The sequence below is a fragment of the Microcaecilia unicolor genome, chromosome 3 (genome assembly GCF_901765095.1).
Source record: "Microcaecilia unicolor chromosome 3, aMicUni1.1, whole genome shotgun sequence".
Classification (NCBI taxonomy): Eukaryota; Metazoa; Chordata; class Amphibia; order Gymnophiona; family Siphonopidae; genus Microcaecilia; species Microcaecilia unicolor.
The window spans coordinates 277,324,470-277,341,769 of NC_044033.1; the positions used below are offsets into that span (position 1 = coordinate 277,324,470).

At 41.0% G+C, this 17,300-nt stretch overlaps 1 protein-coding gene across 3 annotated transcripts in view; it reads left to right on the forward strand.

Annotated features, from left to right (window-relative positions):
* The window catches only part of NDUFAF7 (NADH:ubiquinone oxidoreductase complex assembly factor 7), a 154,961-nt gene that overhangs the window by 97,385 nt on the left and 40,276 nt on the right, over nucleotides 1-17,300 (forward strand). For 2 of the 3 annotated variants that reach the window (XM_030195445.1, XM_030195443.1), the window contains 3 exons: nucleotides 499-709; nucleotides 4,324-4,382; nucleotides 5,427-5,540. In XM_030195445.1, the coding sequence (XP_030051305.1) occupies nucleotides 499-709; nucleotides 4,324-4,382; nucleotides 5,427-5,540 (384 nt within the window). The remainder of the gene's footprint in view (nucleotides 1-498; nucleotides 710-4,323; nucleotides 4,383-5,426; nucleotides 5,541-17,300) is intronic. The other variant, XM_030195444.1, reaches the window with a different exon arrangement.

Here is a 17,300-nt window from a genome sequence, read left to right on the forward strand (position 1 = left end):
TTGTGGGTAGTGGGTTTGGGGGGCTCAGCACACAAGGTAAGGGAGCTATGTACCTGGGAGCAATTTATGAAGTCCACTGCAGTGCCCCCTAGGGTGCCCAGTTGGTGTCCTGGCATGTCAGGGGGACCAGTGCACTACAAATGCTGACTCCTTCCATGACCAAATGGCTTGCATTTGGGCGTTTTTGACATGGACGTCTTTGGTTTCGAAAATCGCTGAAAGAAATGTCCATGTCTAGGGACGTCCATATCTAGGAACGGTGAAATTTAAGGATTTGGATGTCCCCGATGGTATTTTCGAAACAAAAGATGGACGTCCATCTTGTTTTGAAAATACGGGTTTCCCTGCCCCTGGATGTTGCCGTTTTGCAAGGACATCCAAATCGCAACTTGGATGTCCCTTTTGAAAATGCCCCTCAGTGTCTCTCTATTCCCAAGGTATCACTTTTTATTTTCAGAAGTTTTACCTTCTTAATAGAATGTTTCTTGTTTTTTTCAGGTCTTTCATCAGTTTAGATCTATGATGGGTAAATGTGATATCTCTGTTCATTTAGTGGAGGTAAGCCCTAAACTCAGTGAGCTCCAAGCAATAAAACTGACAGGAAAGAAGATACCATCAGAACCTGATGGATCACCTGTTTATAAAAAAGGTACTACTGTGACAGGGCTTCCAGTGTTCTGGTACTATCACCTCCAAGATATACCACAAGGTAATGTGCATTTTTGCTGTTATTGATGTAACATGCTTAACATTTTACTTGGATCCAGACATTCTTTCTTGGGTTTTTTTTCCCCTCTAAAATGCTACTAATATATAGTATATGGAACTTCAAAAAGGCAGTAAATAAATCCTAATAAATAAATAAAATAAATAATCTAAGCTGAATTGTGGCTGAGAAACATGTGAGATGGACAAAATTGCAGGAAACAGCTGATCAGTAAGACCCTACTTGAACTGCAGTGTTTGTTGTAGAAATTGCAGATCCCAAACTATTAAGACTATACCACAATTTAGGTAATATAGAAGCATAGAAAATGGTGCCAGTTCTATAAACTGGTGCCAAGATTTAGACACTCCAATGCCATGCGCTTAGCGCCAATTCTGTAGTGACTAATTAGTGCCAAGCTTCTTTAAGTCGACATTGGCGTGCCTAAAGTTAGGCACCAACAGTTACGTTAGTTCAATGGCAGTTGTAACTGTTGACACCTAATTGTGCCCTGCAGTACTTGTAACTTATAATAGTCTATAAGTTACACATGTATCTCAGAGACATGCCTGTGACTTACTCATGTTTATACTCCCTCACAGTTAAGCGCTAAGCAATGTTGCCACATATTTTATAGAATAGCACCTAGCACTTATGTGCTTAATTGCAAATTAGTGCCACCAAAATCGTGTGTAAGTGCTGCCTTTCTATATCTTACATGCACAATTGGCGCCTGTCTTTAGGTGCCAATTTATAGAATTGTCCTTCACATGGCCCAACTACAAAGCTCTAATAGTCTTTTCTTCTCCCTCATGGATCTTCTGTTCTTGTCCCATGCTTTCTTGAATTCAGGTGCTGTCTTCATCTTTAGCACCTCCACTGGAGGCTGTTTTAGAAATCTACCACCCTCTCTGTAAAGGAAAATTCTTAATTACTGCTAAATCTACCCCCCTTTTACATTATCCTGTGATTCATCATGGGGGAGGGGCATAGCCTTGAATGGGTGTGACCCCTCCACCCAGTCAGCAGCAGCACAGGAGAATGAGAGGAGAACTTTAGGTGTGGTCATCAACAACATTGCCAAATGCCTGTCCATGTTAACCGTGGATCCCCACCAAATATTAGTCCTAGCTATGCCATTACCCCTAATTCCAGAGTTTCTTTTTAATTGATAAAGGGAGGGTGGTAAACTAAAAAATTTCCAAAAAATGCCCGTATTTTATTCTTATTTTTTGTTCACCTGTGTTTCCTTTTATAAATAAGGTTTCTAGAATTATCCCAAAGAGTACACACGTTCTCTTACACAAATTTACACCTGCTCCTAGCAGGTACAGCTACATGTGTACATACATATTTTATAAAGACTACACATGTGTCACAGTGCCACCCCTGCTCTTCCCAAACTATACCACCAGCAATGCCTACGCATATATAAACTATCTTTCTGTGCATTGACGTTTTACATTTGTATGCCTCCATGCAATTTTATAAGATTTGTTTGCACATGTACTTTAAAAGTTTCCCTTTCTTTGTACTTTCACAAGAAAAATTGTAGAAGTTGTGCCCAATATATAGAGTTGGTTTGCACCTTTGCTTCTGGGACATCCTCCGGAGAAGCGCAGCATTATTTATTTGTATTTGCTTAGTTGTATAAGGTACTGAGGGGGGGGGGGGTGTTTTGTCGTTCTTGTTTTGTTTTTTTCCTTGTGGAAACTAGTTGAATTCAGAAGAGGAATGAAGATAGATCTGGCATTCCAAGCTTATAAGGGTTTTTTTAAAATTTATCTGTTACTAAATGGGTCTTTTCTTTTTTCGTCTTTGGTTTTTCATTGTGCTTTCATAATACTGATGACAAGTTGATTGTAAGCCACATTGAGCCTGCAAAGAGGTGGGATAATGTGGGATACAAATGCAATAAATAAAATTATCAGGATAATACATTATTTTTATATAAACAAATACATTTTTCCTTTTAAATATTGATACTGTGAATTGCATGTTTATTTTTTGTGGAGCAGAATTTTAAATTCACATTTATTAGGAGCCAATCATATTTCATACCATGCTTTACTGCAGGTCTTATCTAAAATACTACCGAAACTGTACTCTTCCCAACTTGGACATATCAGTTCAATTTTTTGTATTCCATTTAAAATGGGGTGTCACATCATCTGAAGTGATGTACATAAGGTCAGATCCCTGATGAAGATCGTAGCTAGAGACCAGACTATGGATGTGAAATACTTTATTTGCTGCACTCACTGCAGCTGGTTTTGATTTTGTTTTTTTAAATGTTGCCCATATTGTCAGATCTCTCTTGCTAGTGTCTCTTGAGTTACTCCTTAATAAAGTTATCACTAGAGGCTGACCAAAGCCAGTGGTTTTGGTTCTGACCGAAATCGAATCTGTGGCCAAAATTGCTGCTCATTTTCATCCAGATGCGAAACCATGGCCTCGCCTCCTCTGCCACAAGCCCCGAGACAGCCCCTCCCCAACAAAAAACCCAATACCCCCCACCAGGCCACCCACTAACTCTGTCTTCCCCCCTACTCCCGTAGGCCTTCCATGGGCCTACCTTCTAAAAGCTGTGTTGGTCTAGTGGCCTTTTCAAGGCAGGAGCATCCTGAGTTGCTCCTGCCCTCACTGTCTGCATTGTGAAAATGATGGCCAAGGAAGGTCATGGCTGCCATTTTGGAATTGGGAATGGCATGCTGGTGGGTGGCCCGGGGTGGGGAGGAATGGTTTCAGTTTGTGCCAAAAAATTCACAGACATTTTCAGCCAACATGCAAACCCAGATTTTGGGTCAGTTTCAGTTCTAAATCTGAAACTGAAATTTGGGCAGCCTCTAGTTGTTACTCCTAAAGTCCAAGTCTATAGCCTTTTCTGTTGCTCTTATGGTAGGCTAAACGTCCTGGTGTGTTACAGAATCTCTCAAATTTTCACCCTTGGCTCATTAAAAATGACTCCCCCTGCCAGTTTGCAAGTAGCAGTCTCTCATGTATGGGGTTCAGTTATTGGCTGGTTGGAGTGCTTCTTGCACCTCATATTTTAATCGTGCAGCTAGCGTACCCCAGTTGACATTAAGCAGATTAAAATCTCCACTCGGTAACACCTTCCTTTTGGTTGCTGTCTTATGTCTTTGGCTAAATATTTGTCTTATAGATCATACCAGTGTGAATGGCAGATCAATTTCCTGTATCTTTGTTAACTCATAATACTTACCCCTGCACCCTGCAGTTTTGCTGCTTTTAAATGATTATCACAGAAAATGCTAGACTTCTCCCTTCTTAGTTATCTTGCCCTTTCTGAAAGGGTATAACTTGAGGGCCCATTTACTAAATCTTAGTGCATGTTAAAGTAAATAGTGCACGATAAATGCTAAGAAGCCCATTTTATACCTACATGCTTCTTAGTGTTTAGTGCACACGAAGCTTTAGTAAAAGGGCCCCTTGTTTGTCTTCAGTTCTTCAACATTTTTGATCCCTTTAGAATTGTATTATGTAATGTGCCATATATGTGGTCTACCACAGTCTTTGTGACTGTAATCCACCCAGAGCTAATAGTTGGAGCTTGTTGTCATTGTCGTTCTAATACACTTTTTTTTTGTTTGTTTCAGGTAAATGCTTTTATTTAGCACATGAGTTTTTTGATGCCCTGCCAATACATAAATTTCAGGTACTATAACACAAAGCTGCAGATAGTAATTGTACAGTCGTTCCTCCCATGCTGAAAATTAACAAATGCAACAAAGGGATAACATATCCAACTTCTTGTCAATATATGAAATACCCCCAAATGAAGGGACTTGTATCTTTATATAAATAACTGTGTATAAAGATATAATGTTCTCTGTTTTTTTTCTGAGTATTTTATGTACTACTGTATTAGTAAACTATTGACATAAGTAAGTTTACTAGACAGATACTAGAGAAACTGTAGAAAGAAGCATGCTGTAAGGAGGTTATAAATCAAAGCCTCTTCAATTTTCACGGGGTTTTCCAAGAAGCACTTGTGTGCAAGTGTTCAAGATAAAATGTTTAAGCTTATTTCTCTAACTGGTATAGTTTGGTTTGTCTAATTGGAACAAGGACAGGGTTGTTTCATCCTGAATCATCATCCCTGTTGGTTTTTCCAAGGGCTCGGTTTGAATAAACATCCTAAGCACCAAAAAGATCTTGGAGTGAACCTGTCATATAGGGCAACTTAAGCCTCATTCATCTTTAGAACTTGTGAATTTCAGGAACCAGAATATAACTTCCCCTTCTTAAGCAAGTCTGATTGTTCATCTAAATTAATACTTAAGTGATTAATACTTTGTTCACAAATTATTGGATACCAGTGCACTCACATCATCCACTACAGATTGAGGCTCATCTTCATTATAATGAAGCCAATTATAAGCCAATTTAAGCAGGAAGCTTAAACATTATGTAATGGAGGTTTATTCAGACTTTACTTGCCTCTCAGCAGTGGGAAGGATACAATTAATGCTATTTGCCCAAGCCACTGAATGAGAAACATTTGATTGAAAAAAAATTTCTAAACCTTGGGAAGAGTTGAGTGAGTGCCAGCTTAGGAAGAGTTGAATGAGTGCCAGGTGTTCGTGGGATTATATGTTTTAATTAGTGTTGCTAAAAAGAAAAAAACATCGTGCTAGGTGTTATTGGATGGTTAAGTTAGATGCATACTCTAATAGGCCATTTTTGTTTTTTTAAACAGAAAACCAAGCATGGTTGGATGGAAATACTGGTTGATATAGATACAGAAGTTCCTGACAAACTGCGATTTGTTCTGGCACCAACAACCACACTGTCTGCAAAAGCTTTTATACAGGTAATAAGCCTCTTTTTCCACGTCAAAGTAGGAATCAGGATGCCCATGGTTCCTCCAGTATTTCACAAAAGGCTCTGCTGAACATGGAGCTTTTTGTAAAATCTGTATAGTGCCCTGTATATCAATATATTGTGCAGGCCAGGGCAATTATCCTGATAATGGCAGTTGTTATCTGAATAACTTGCTTTGAATTTTGGGGCCATAATGTTTTGACCTGCCCAAAATGTGCCCATGAAGCTCTTCTTTCGAATCTTATGTAGAGATGACCATCTACACACATAAATTGTGGTTTTCTGAAATTGCTGTGTTCACATGTACATGTATCTAAAATTACCTCCAAAATGTATATAATTTTTTAAAAGAGATTTTTCACTTTCAGATACCTTTCAGTTTAGGTGTAAGAACATAAGAAATGTCATTTAGGTGCATGAGCCAAAACTTCAAGATTTGAGCTATGGATTTTGCTTCAACTGGCCAGGGCTGCTGAAGTAACAAAAAAAAAGAGCTCAAAAAGGCCTCCAGAACTGGAACGATGGTACAATCTTTATTGAAAGAGACCCGACACGGGCCGTGTTTTGGTGCTCAAGAGCGCCTGCCTCAGGGGTCTGGATCACACACAAAGTCAAATTTTACAAACATAACAGAATCCAATAATATAAAGAAAACGCATATATTTTAAACATATAAAAATATATAAAATTGAGTTGTACAAATTCAAAATAAAAATATAAATATATACAAATTAAAATGATCATATATATATATACACATATATATATATATACATATATATACATATATATAAGATGTGTTCATTAAATAATGATGAATGTGAGGAGAAGGACTAGAACTCTTGTTAGTTGGACCATGAGTATGTGTTAATGCTGAGTGGGATACCTGTATCCAGTTGCAAAAATAAAGTGAAATAAAATATATTTGTGACTTAGTGCTGATATTCATCCTATGAGAGAATAGCTATAATTTATATTTATATCCATGCGATGGGGAGTGTGCTTATATTGGTATATAAAGTATGCATATTACATATAAAGTGAAGGTGCTCATTCTTGATGGTATGTAAAGTGTGCATATTACATATAAAGTAAAAGTGATCTATCTCAATGTGTGCTCAATATATACATATACGAGTGGAAAAAGACTGAAGGATGGACAGAAGAATTGTTGAAATCTGTATGTCTTACTGAGATGAATATTCTTTAAAAATCTTACAGTTCCAAACTGATTGTACCATATGCTTCGTGTTGAGATTCAAAAGAACCTCTAAACAGGGAAAATATACATATTTCTCAATTTTGGAGCGAAAAGTAGCTCTTGACGTAATTTCCATGGAAAAATTAATAATGAACAGGGACATCCGCTATCCCACTAATTGGCCCAAAATATTAGATTATCCTGAAACAGTGTTTACACTAGAAAAAGATTCTTTATTATCAATATCAATTCAAAATGATATACATTATAGTAATAAACGCATCTAAAGAACTGCTGCACTACTCGGGCTTACTTGTGACGTAAAATAAAACTAATGATTTTAACTGTGCACTGCTAGAGAAAGTGTCTCATTACTGAAAACGGACAGATAAAACTCAGTAAAATAGCTCTCTCACTACAAATGCGCTTTCCAGTCCCTATGTCCCCGCGTATTAGAAAAAGAGGAAAAAAGACCAAACGTCAGCAGGCGTGGCTAAACAGTAAGGTAAAGGAAGCTATTAGAGCCAACTTGCAGGCCCGCAAGCGTTCCACCTTTTCCGGAGACGCGAAGGCGGTAGAACGAGAGGACATGAAATGAGATTGAAGGGGGGCAGACTCAAGAAAACTGTCAGGAAGTATTTTTTCACGGAGAGAGTAGTGGATGCTTGGAATGCCCTCCTGCGGGAGGTGGTGGAAATGAAAACGGTAACGGAATTCAAACATGCGTGGGATAAACATAAAGGAATCCTGTTCTGAAGGAATGGATCCTAAGGAGCTTAGCCGAGATTGGGTGGCAGAGCCGGTGGTGGGAGGCGGGGATGGTGCTGGGCAGACTTATACGGTCTGTGCCAGAGCGGTGGTGGGAGGCAGGACTGGTGGTTGGGAGGCGGGGATAGTGCTGGGCAGACTTATACGGTCTGTGCCAGAACCGGTGGTGGGAGGCGGGGCTAGTGGTTGGGTGACGGGGATAGTGCTGGGCAGACTTATACAGTCTGTGCCCAGAAAAGGACAGGTACAAATCAAGGTAAGGTATACACAAAAAGTAGCACATATGAGTTTATCTTGTTGGGCAGACTGGATGGACCGTGCAGGTCTTTTTCTGCCGTCATCTACTATGTTACTATGTAAAAAACAATCCTTCAGAAAATGGAGAAGGGAACCGACGGAAGACAATAAGATAAAGCATAAGGAATGTCAAGCCAAATGCAAAAAGGAGATAAGGAGGGCTAAGGAGGACTTTGAAAAAAAGTTAGCGATAGAAGTGAAAACACATAGCAAAAATTTTTTTTAGGTATATTAAAAGCAGAAAGCCGGCTAAAGAATTGGTAGGGCCGCTGGACGACGGTGGTGTTAAAGGGGCGATCAGGGAAGACAAAGATGTAGCGGAGAAATTAAATGAATTCTTTGCTTCTGTCTTCACCGAGGAGGATTTGGGAGGGATACCGGTGCCGGAAAAGGTATTTGAAGCGGACGAGTCGGAAAGACTAAATGATTTCTCTGTAAACTTGGAGAATGTAATGGGGCAGTTCTGCAAACTAAAAAGTAGTAAATCGCCGGATCCGGATGGTATTCATCCCAGAGTATTAATAGAGCTGAAAAATGAACTTGTGGAGCTGCTGTTAGTAATATGCAATTTATCCCTATAATCAGGTGTGGTACTGGAAGATTGGAGGGTGGCCAATGTAACGCCAATTTTTTAAAAGGGTTCCAGAGGAGATCCGGGAAATTATAGACCGGTGACTCTGACGTCGGTGCCGGGAAAAATAGTGGAGTCTATTATTAAGAATAAAATTACGGAGCACGTACAAGAGCATGGGCTGCTGAGACAAAGTCAGCACGGATTTAGTGAAGGGAAGTCTTGCCTCACAAATCTACTGCATTTTTTCGAGGGGGTGAACAAGCATGTGGACAAAGGGGAGCCGGTGGATATTGTATATCTAGATTTTCAGAAGGCGTTTGATAAAGTGCCTCATGAAAGACTCCAAAGGAAACTGGAGAGTCATGGGATTGGAGGCAATGTATTATTATGGATTAAGAGCTGGTTAAAAGACAGGAAGCAGAGAGTAGGGTTGAATGGTCAGTATTCTCGATGGAGAAGGGTAGTTAGTGGGGTCCCTCAGGGGTCTATGCTGGGACTGCTGCTTTTTAACATATTTATAAATGACTTGAGATGGGAGTAACTAGTGAGGTAATTAAATTCGCAGATGACACAAAGTTATCCAGGGTCGTCTCATCGCGGGAGGAGTGTGAAAGATTACAAGAGGACCTCGTGAGACTGGGGGATTGGGCGTCCAAATGGCAGATGAAGTTCAACGTTGACAAGTGCAAAGTGATGCACGTGGGAAGGAGGAACCCGAATTATGGCTATGTCATGCAAGGTTCCACTTTAGGAGTTACGGACCGAGAAAGGGATCTGGGAGTCATTGTGGATAGAATGTTGAAATCTTCCGCTCAATGTGCTGCGGCGGCTAAGAAGGCGAACAGAATGTTGAGTATTATTAGAAAAGGGATGGAAAACAAGCATGAGGATGTTATAATGCTGTTATATCGCTCCATGGTGCGACCGCACCTGGAGTATTGTGTTCAGTTCTGGTCGCCTCATCTCAAAAAAGATATAAAGAATTGGAGAAGGTGCAGAGAAGGGCGACGAAAATGATAAAAGGGATGGGACGACTACCTTATGAGGAGAGGTTAAGACGGCTAGGACTCTTTAGCCTGGAGAAAAGGCGGCTGAGGAGTGATATGATAGAGGTCTACAAAATAATGAGTGGGGTAGAGCAGACAGATGTGAAGCGTTTGTTTACGCTTTCTAACAATAATAGAACTAGGGGACACAAGATGAAATTAGAATGTGGTAGGTTTAAAACAAATTGGAGAAAGTTTTTCTTTACTCAGCGTGTGGTTAGACTCTGGAACTCATTGCCGGAGAAGGTAGTGACGGCAGCTGGCCTTGCTGAGTTTAAAGGGGGTCTGGACAGATTCCTGAAGGAAAAGTCCATTGATCGTTATTAAATTTTGGGTTTTTGCCAGGTTCTTGGAGCCTGGATTGGTCGCTGTCGGAGACAGAGTGCTGGGCTTGATGGACCTTTGGTCTTTTCCCAGCGTGGCAGTGCTTATGTACTTATATTGTAACTGTACACTACTATCCGCATTTTTATCTTAAAAGTAAGTTTTATAGATCATTGAGCTCCATCGATACAGCTACAGCAATGTGATGTTTTCTCTAGTAGTGTACAGTTAAAATAAACATAGGGACTGGAAAGCGCACTCGTAGTAAGATAGCTATTTTATTGAATTTTATCAGTCCGTTTTCAGTAATGAGACACTTTTCTCTAGCATATGATCATTTTAATTTGTATATATTTTTATTTTGAATTTGTACAACTCATCTTTTATATATTTTTATATGTTTAAAATATATGTGTTTTCTTTATATTATTGGATTCTGTTATGTTTGTAAAATTTGAGCGCCGAAACACAGCCAGTGTCAGGTCACTTTCAATAAAGACTGTACCATCTTTCTAGTTCTGGAGGCCCTTTTGTGCTCTTTTTTTTGTTGCTATATTTTGTGTACTTTTGGACCCTCTCTTTCTTGCTGTCAGGGCTGCTGAAGTGGCAGACAGATTTTAATGTAATAAACTGTGCATTAAAACATGCACTGAGCTTCAGTACGAAGTGTTCTAATCCATACCCTGAAAAAAACAAACAAACTGAACTTCAGATGGAGTAGACTAGTGTCAAATGCAAACAATGTGCACGTCAGAAAAAAAACAGTGCATACTGCCAGGATAACATGTCAAAAGTTGCCATGACCGTCTCTCTAGTACCACTTGCCACTGGTCCTGTCTATAAACGTTGTTTGGCTCCTCAACTTTAAGCTGCATGGTGTAGGAAATAACTCTAGTACAAGTCTTATTAGACTTGCACCAGATTCCGTTCCTGCACCATGTAGCAGTGGAGGTAAGGTGCTAGTAGGTGCTGGCAGTGGTGGCAGCTCCAGGGGGGGGGGGGGGCACCAGAAATCTTCACTCCTGGGAGGATTGCAAGGGTAGATGTTGTTCGTTTCTAGTTTAGGGTGTAATACAGATTTCCGGGCTTCTGTTGCAGACTTCGCAGTTGAAGAAGCAGTTAGTACACTGCAACCAACAAAGAATCTGTGTGTGTGAGAACTCAGGCCCAGATGCATCAACCATACGTAAAAAAATTACAAATGTTAAAGTCCGAACCGAATTTAAAAAAACGAACAATGCTCAAAAAAAACCAAGTTGCACAAGTTCGGTGCGGATTTAAAAAGTACAATGTATCAATGATTCGTAATTCTGTTCGGTAATCGGCCCTTAAATCATGCGCAGAGCAGCCAAGCGTTATGCTGGCTGCTCTGCGCATGCCAGAACCGTCAGAACAACAACAACAAAACCCCCACAAACACGTGGCTCCCCGCTGCATCACTGAAAAAATAAACTTACGTCAGAGGAGGGCGTGCACATGAGGAAGAAGGAGAGAGACGTCGGTGGAGGCAGAAGGGAGCGACGATCCGTTGTTTCATCTCGTGCAGCGCCTTCACACAAAGGTGAGAGGCGCTGCACAGCCGGCAAGGCAGAGGGGGGTCCTTTGAAGGGGGGGAACGGCGGCGATGAACACGGGGGGGGGGGGGCAAGGGGCGGAGGATTGCGGGAGGCGGAGCAGTGTTGGGAAAAGAAGAAGATCAACACAGGAAGGGAGGGGGGCCCGGCGCTGCTAAAGTTCAACTTTTTATTTTCAGTTTTTAATTTAGTGAAGGGCGGAAGCGGGGAACAGTGGCGATCTGGGGGGGGGGGTGGCAAGGCCGTCCATACAGGACGCTTCTGACGAGCGCCTTTGCCCCCTCCCGATCCTTTTTTAAGGTATGTTTATTTTTTTAGTAATGCAGGGGAAAGCGGGGAGCCAGTGTTTGTGGTGTTTTTATTTTTTTTTCTCACTTTTCATGTTTAAACATGCCAGTTTTGATTTTTCTGGTACAGGGGGCAGCGGAGAGATGACAGCTCAGGCCTTTACAACTGCTCTGACCACACGTTAAATATGTTGCGGAAAATGATTCGGTGTAATCGTCGGTATTGTTAGTGCATCCCGAATCGCCCATATTACAATGGTAGTTACTCTGTTTTCTTTAGCTGCTTGCTTCGTTGGAAAAAGGCCTTTAATGCATGCAACGGTTGGGAATTTCCTTCGTTAAAGGGTTGTTAGAGGGTCGTTAAGGTTTAGTGCATCTAGCCCTGAGAGGGGAATCAAGTTATTATGGAATAGCAGCATAGAGAGCATCTCTTCTGATGTCACTACCAAAGCTTTCCATAGATCCTATGCATAAGGTTGCTAGGTTTCATATGCTGTGCAGTTATCAGCAGTACTAAATTTTATCAACAGAAATCATGAGAGATGCAGATAATTGATGCACAAATTAGACTCTTCAATGTGCAGTTTTGACCATCTAGATCAGATGTGCTGCATATAATGCCAACTGACAGAATATCACAAAATTATAATTATAAATTATCATTGTAAAATTATAGTTGTTTGCTGAAATACATCAGCTATGTGAAAGACAAGTTGACTCCAGAACTCATCAGTGCAGCATGAGAAAATGTTCAGCCAGGACACAGGGCGTTGATTACTTTTTCTGGCTAGTGGTAAGACAGCACATAGGAGGGGGAGGGATTTAAAAAAAGGTTTGCGTGAGAGAGTATTTGAGGAGAGAAAGGGATCAATATCTCAAGAAGGAAGTGATAAAAAGGGAGGACAGTAACTTAAGCACATGTTTGGATGAGACTAACAGAGGAGCATTGTGAAGCTGTAGTGGCGAAAGGCAGGAGGAAGTACAAGGACACAGTGGGGAGTCTGAGAAAGGAATGCAGGATTTGGATGAAAGGAACAGGTATGAGGATGAGTGCATGGGTACACACAGCAGGAAGAATGGACACAATGTGATTGCAGAGATGGCAGTAGGCAAAAAGAGGCAGAGATGCATAGAGTGAATGGAGAGTAACGGGCACCAGAGGGAGCATGGTGGCTAAGAATTGGAAAGGGACTGGGTTGAAAGAGAAATTAGACAAAACTGGATAAAGGAAAGAAGTAAAGACATACAATAAAATATTCATAGAAAAGACAGGAGCAGCTAAAATAGACACATGAAATTTAAAACGAACAGGTAAGGAAGAATGTCTTGTCCTGACACAAGGGCCTAATTTCTGGTGAAATGCCCAGGAAGAAAATTCCACCATTTCTTTTTAGACTCCAGAGCAGCAGGGGTTTTCTGCTGTTTTCCAGCTCCTCCCTTCTAAGCAACCTGCAGGGAAGAGAAGGGGAAGGGGTGAGTCTGGAGCAAAACAGAAAACAGATCCTCTAATCCAGCCCTTCTTTTGTTGCTCCTGATCTGCTGGCCTCCTTCCCCAACTCCACAGTTCCACTTTTTTGTGTAGAAATGAAGTTCTTCCTGGTACCTCAACTGGCCTACCCTTTTCGGGTTCTTTCTTTCTATTGTCAAGGTCTATCACAAGTGCCATGAAATGGATTATTGAGCTGGATTAGTTAAAACAGACAATGAGATGACTGAATGCAGTCTTTTTTCTGTGTAAACCTCTCCCCCGTACATATAATTTATTAGCTAGCAGAATATAGTATATTGTTGATGTGGTAACTTTCAAGGTAATTTTTATATGTGACTTGAGCTTGTACAAAAGTGTTTTATATGCTCAGCATTCAGTCATGGCAGTTCCCGTATTTTTAAATATAGATATTCAGTGCTAATATCTAGATAAACGGTAATTATATAACAAGTCACTTACATTTATGCACCAATTGTGTACAGATATTTTCGTGCTTAAGTATACACGTACCTGTGAAAATGCCAGTAGGATGTCTAATCAACATTCTACAAATATATTCTCAAATGGCATAACATTTTGTAAGTGGGGGGGGGGGGGGGGCCATTCATATGGGCAGGACATAGATGGGGATGACATTCAGGCAGAAAACTTAGACTGCTATAAGTTGCCTGTTTACCTGCTAGATTTTGTGCTCTCCCTTCCCAACCATTTTATGCCAGCTCTATGGCAAGTGTATATGTGGGCATCTAAACTCAAAGTACTGGACTTCAGACATACTGATTTTGATAAAATGAGGGAATACCTGAAGAAGGAGCTGTTGGCGTGGGAAGGCGTAGGAGAAATGGAAAAAACAGTGGCCCAAGCTAAAGGATGCTATAAATATGGTGACTGATCTTTTTGTGAGGAAAGTAAACAAAAACAAGAGAAGCAGGAAGCCTATATGGTTCTCCAAACAAGTAGCTGAAAAAATAAGACAAAAGAGGCTTTGTTCAAGAAATACAAACGAACCCAATGAGAGGATCACGGAAAAGATTATCGGATTAAACTGAAAGAAGCGAAGATCGAATTATGGCTAGCGAAAGTGCAAGCGGAAGAAAAAATGGCTAAAGATGTAAAGAGAGGTGACAAGACTTTTTCAGATATATTGGAGAAAGGAGAAGAGATAGGAATGGAATTGCAAGACTGAAAGATAATGAGAATGGCTATGTGGAGAGTGATGAAGATAAAGCAAGCGTGCTAAACAATTATTTCTCTTCGGTGTTCATGGAGGAAAATCCTGGAGAAGGACCGCGGTTGGCTGCCGAGGGAACGTCTGGGAATGGAGTGGATACTGCGCCGTTTACGGAAGAAAGAGTTTATAAACAGCTGGAGAATCTGAAGGTGAACAAAGCTATGGGGCTGGATGGGATACATTCCAGGATACTGAAGGAGCTCAGAGAGGTCCTGGTGGGACCAAAATTTATTTAATAGATCTTTAGAGACGGGAGAGGTTCCGCGAGATTGGAGACGAGCGGATGTGGTCCCTCTTCACAAAAGTGGAGACAGGGAAGAAGTAGGAAACTACAGACCGGTAAGTCTCACGTCGGTGGTAGGAAAAATAATGGAGTCGCTGCTGAAAGAAAGGATAGTTAACTTTCTAGAAACTGACGGGTTACAGGACCCGAGGCAACATGGCTTTACCAAAGGAAAATCCTGCCAAACGAATCACTGACTTTTTTGACTGGGTGACCAAAGAACTGGATGAGGGACGTGCTAGATGTAATCTACTTGGACTTCAGCAAAGCCTATGATACGGTCCCTCACAGAAGACTCATGAATAAGCTGAAAGGGTTGAACTTAGGACCGAAAGTGGTGAACTGGATAAGAAACTGGTTGACCAACAGGTGGCAGAGGGTGGTGGTAAATGAAATCCGCTCGGAGGAAAGGAAGGTGAGCAGTGGAGTTCCTCAGGGGTCGGTGCTGGGGCCTATTCTGTTTAATATATTTGTGGGAGATTGCTGAAGGGTTGGAAGGAAAGGTGTGCCTTTATGCGGATGTCACGAAAATAGCCAATAGAGTGGATACCCTGGAGGGAGTAGAAACGATGAGAAGGGATCTCCGAACGTTAGAAGAATGGTCGAGGGTCTGGCAGTTAAAATTTAATGGAAATTTTTACAGAAACCAAAGATAAAAATAAGTCACAACCTAAAACTAAATGTGTATTTTATAAAGAAAACGTATTGTGCAAAAAATATATATGTGAATAAAAATACAAATATTTTTATTCACATATATTTTTTTGCACAGTAAGTTTTTTTTTTTTTTATAAAATACACATTTAGTTTTAGGTTGTGACTTATTTTTATCTTTGGTTTCTGTAAAAATTTCCAGTATTCTGATTGGGAACCAAAAAAAATTCCTTTAAACCCAGAATTAGTATCTCTATTAGTTAAAATTTAATGCCAAGAAGTGTAGAGTGATGCACTTGGGGTGCGGAAACCCAAAAGAGAGATACCGGATAGGAGGGGAGAGATTAGTAAGCTTGACTCAGGAGAGAAACCTTGGGGTGTTGGTGTCAGAGGATCTGAAGGTGAAGAAACAATGCGACAAGGCGACAGCCGTGGCCAGAAGGATGCTAGGCTGCGAAGAGAGGGGCATAACCAGCAGAAGAAAGGAGGTGTTGATGCTCCTCTATAATTCGTTGGTGAGGCCCCATTTGGAGTATTGTGTTCAGTTTTAGAGGCCGTATCTTGCTAAAGATGTAAAAAGACTGGAAGCGGTGCAAAGAAAAGCAGTGAAAATGGTATGGGATTTGCGTTGCAAACCGTACAAGGAGAGACTTGCTGACCGGAACATGTATACCTTGGAGGAAAGGAGAAACAGGGGTGACATGATACAGACATTCAAATATTTGAAAGGTATTAATCCGCAAACAAACCTTTTCCGGAGATGGGAAGGCGGTAGAACTAGAGGACATGAATTGAGGTTGAAGGGGGGCAGACTCAGGACTAATGTCAGGAATTATTTTTTCACAGAGAGGGTGGTGGATATGTGGAATGCCCTCCCGTGGGAGGTGGTGCAGATGAAAACGGTAATGGAATTCAAACATGCGTTGGATAAACACAAAGGAATCCTGTTTAGAAGGAATGGTTCTGTGGAATCTTAGCGGAGATTGGGTAGCGACGCCGGTAATTAGAAACAAAACGGGAGCTGGGCAGACTTCTACTGTCTATGCCCTGATCGTGACTGAATAGATAGGGATGGGCTGAAGTGTAAATTTTAAGGGGCTTCGATGTTAGCTTCAGAACTTCGTACAAGAAGAGTACTGGGCAGACTTCTACGGTCTGTGCCCTGAGAAAAATCAAACTCGGGTAGTGGAGGAGTAGCCTAGTGGTTAGTGCAGCGGACTATGATCCTGGGGAACTAGGTTCGTTTCCCACTGCAGCTCCTTGTGACTCTGGGCAAGTTACTTAACCCTCCATTATCCCAGGTACAAATAAGTACCTGTATATAATATGTAAACCTCTTTGAATGTAGTTGGAAAAACCACAGAAAGGCGGTATATAAGTCCCATTCCCTTTCCCCTTATACATATAAAGTATCACATACCATGTAAAATGAGTTTATCTTGTTGGGCAGACTGGATGGACCGTACAGGTCTTTATTTGCCGTCATTTACTATGTTACTATGTAAATGTAGATGTGCCAATACACTAGTGTTATGTAAGGACACTGAGTGCCCAAGTGACCATACAGAATAGGTTCTCAGCCCATGTTACTGGGGCATCTGAATGGAGGCATCCTGTTGTAGAATTGTCCCCATAGTGGCAATGCCGAATATCCAGATTCAGCAGCAACAGCCAGTGTTATCTAGTTAGTGGCAATATTCCGTCCATTATCCAGATAGCTAACTATATAAAGCTAGGACAGACTTTTTGCACTTTTATTCATCCACCTAGTTATACTGTTAGCAGATTGAATATTGCTGCTAACCAGATAATTAGGGACCACCCTTGCTTTGGATACGGACTGCCTTTGTGCTATCTGGATAATGCCAGGGTGGTCTGTAGTGATATTCAGTGAAAATCAAGGGACAGCCTCAGTCAGCAGCAGTTACCCGGGTTGTGGTTGCTGCTACCCAGATAAGTGACTTTGAATACCGAGCAGACCGTGTCTGCTTTTATATAATATATTTGTAGGCATTCCAAGG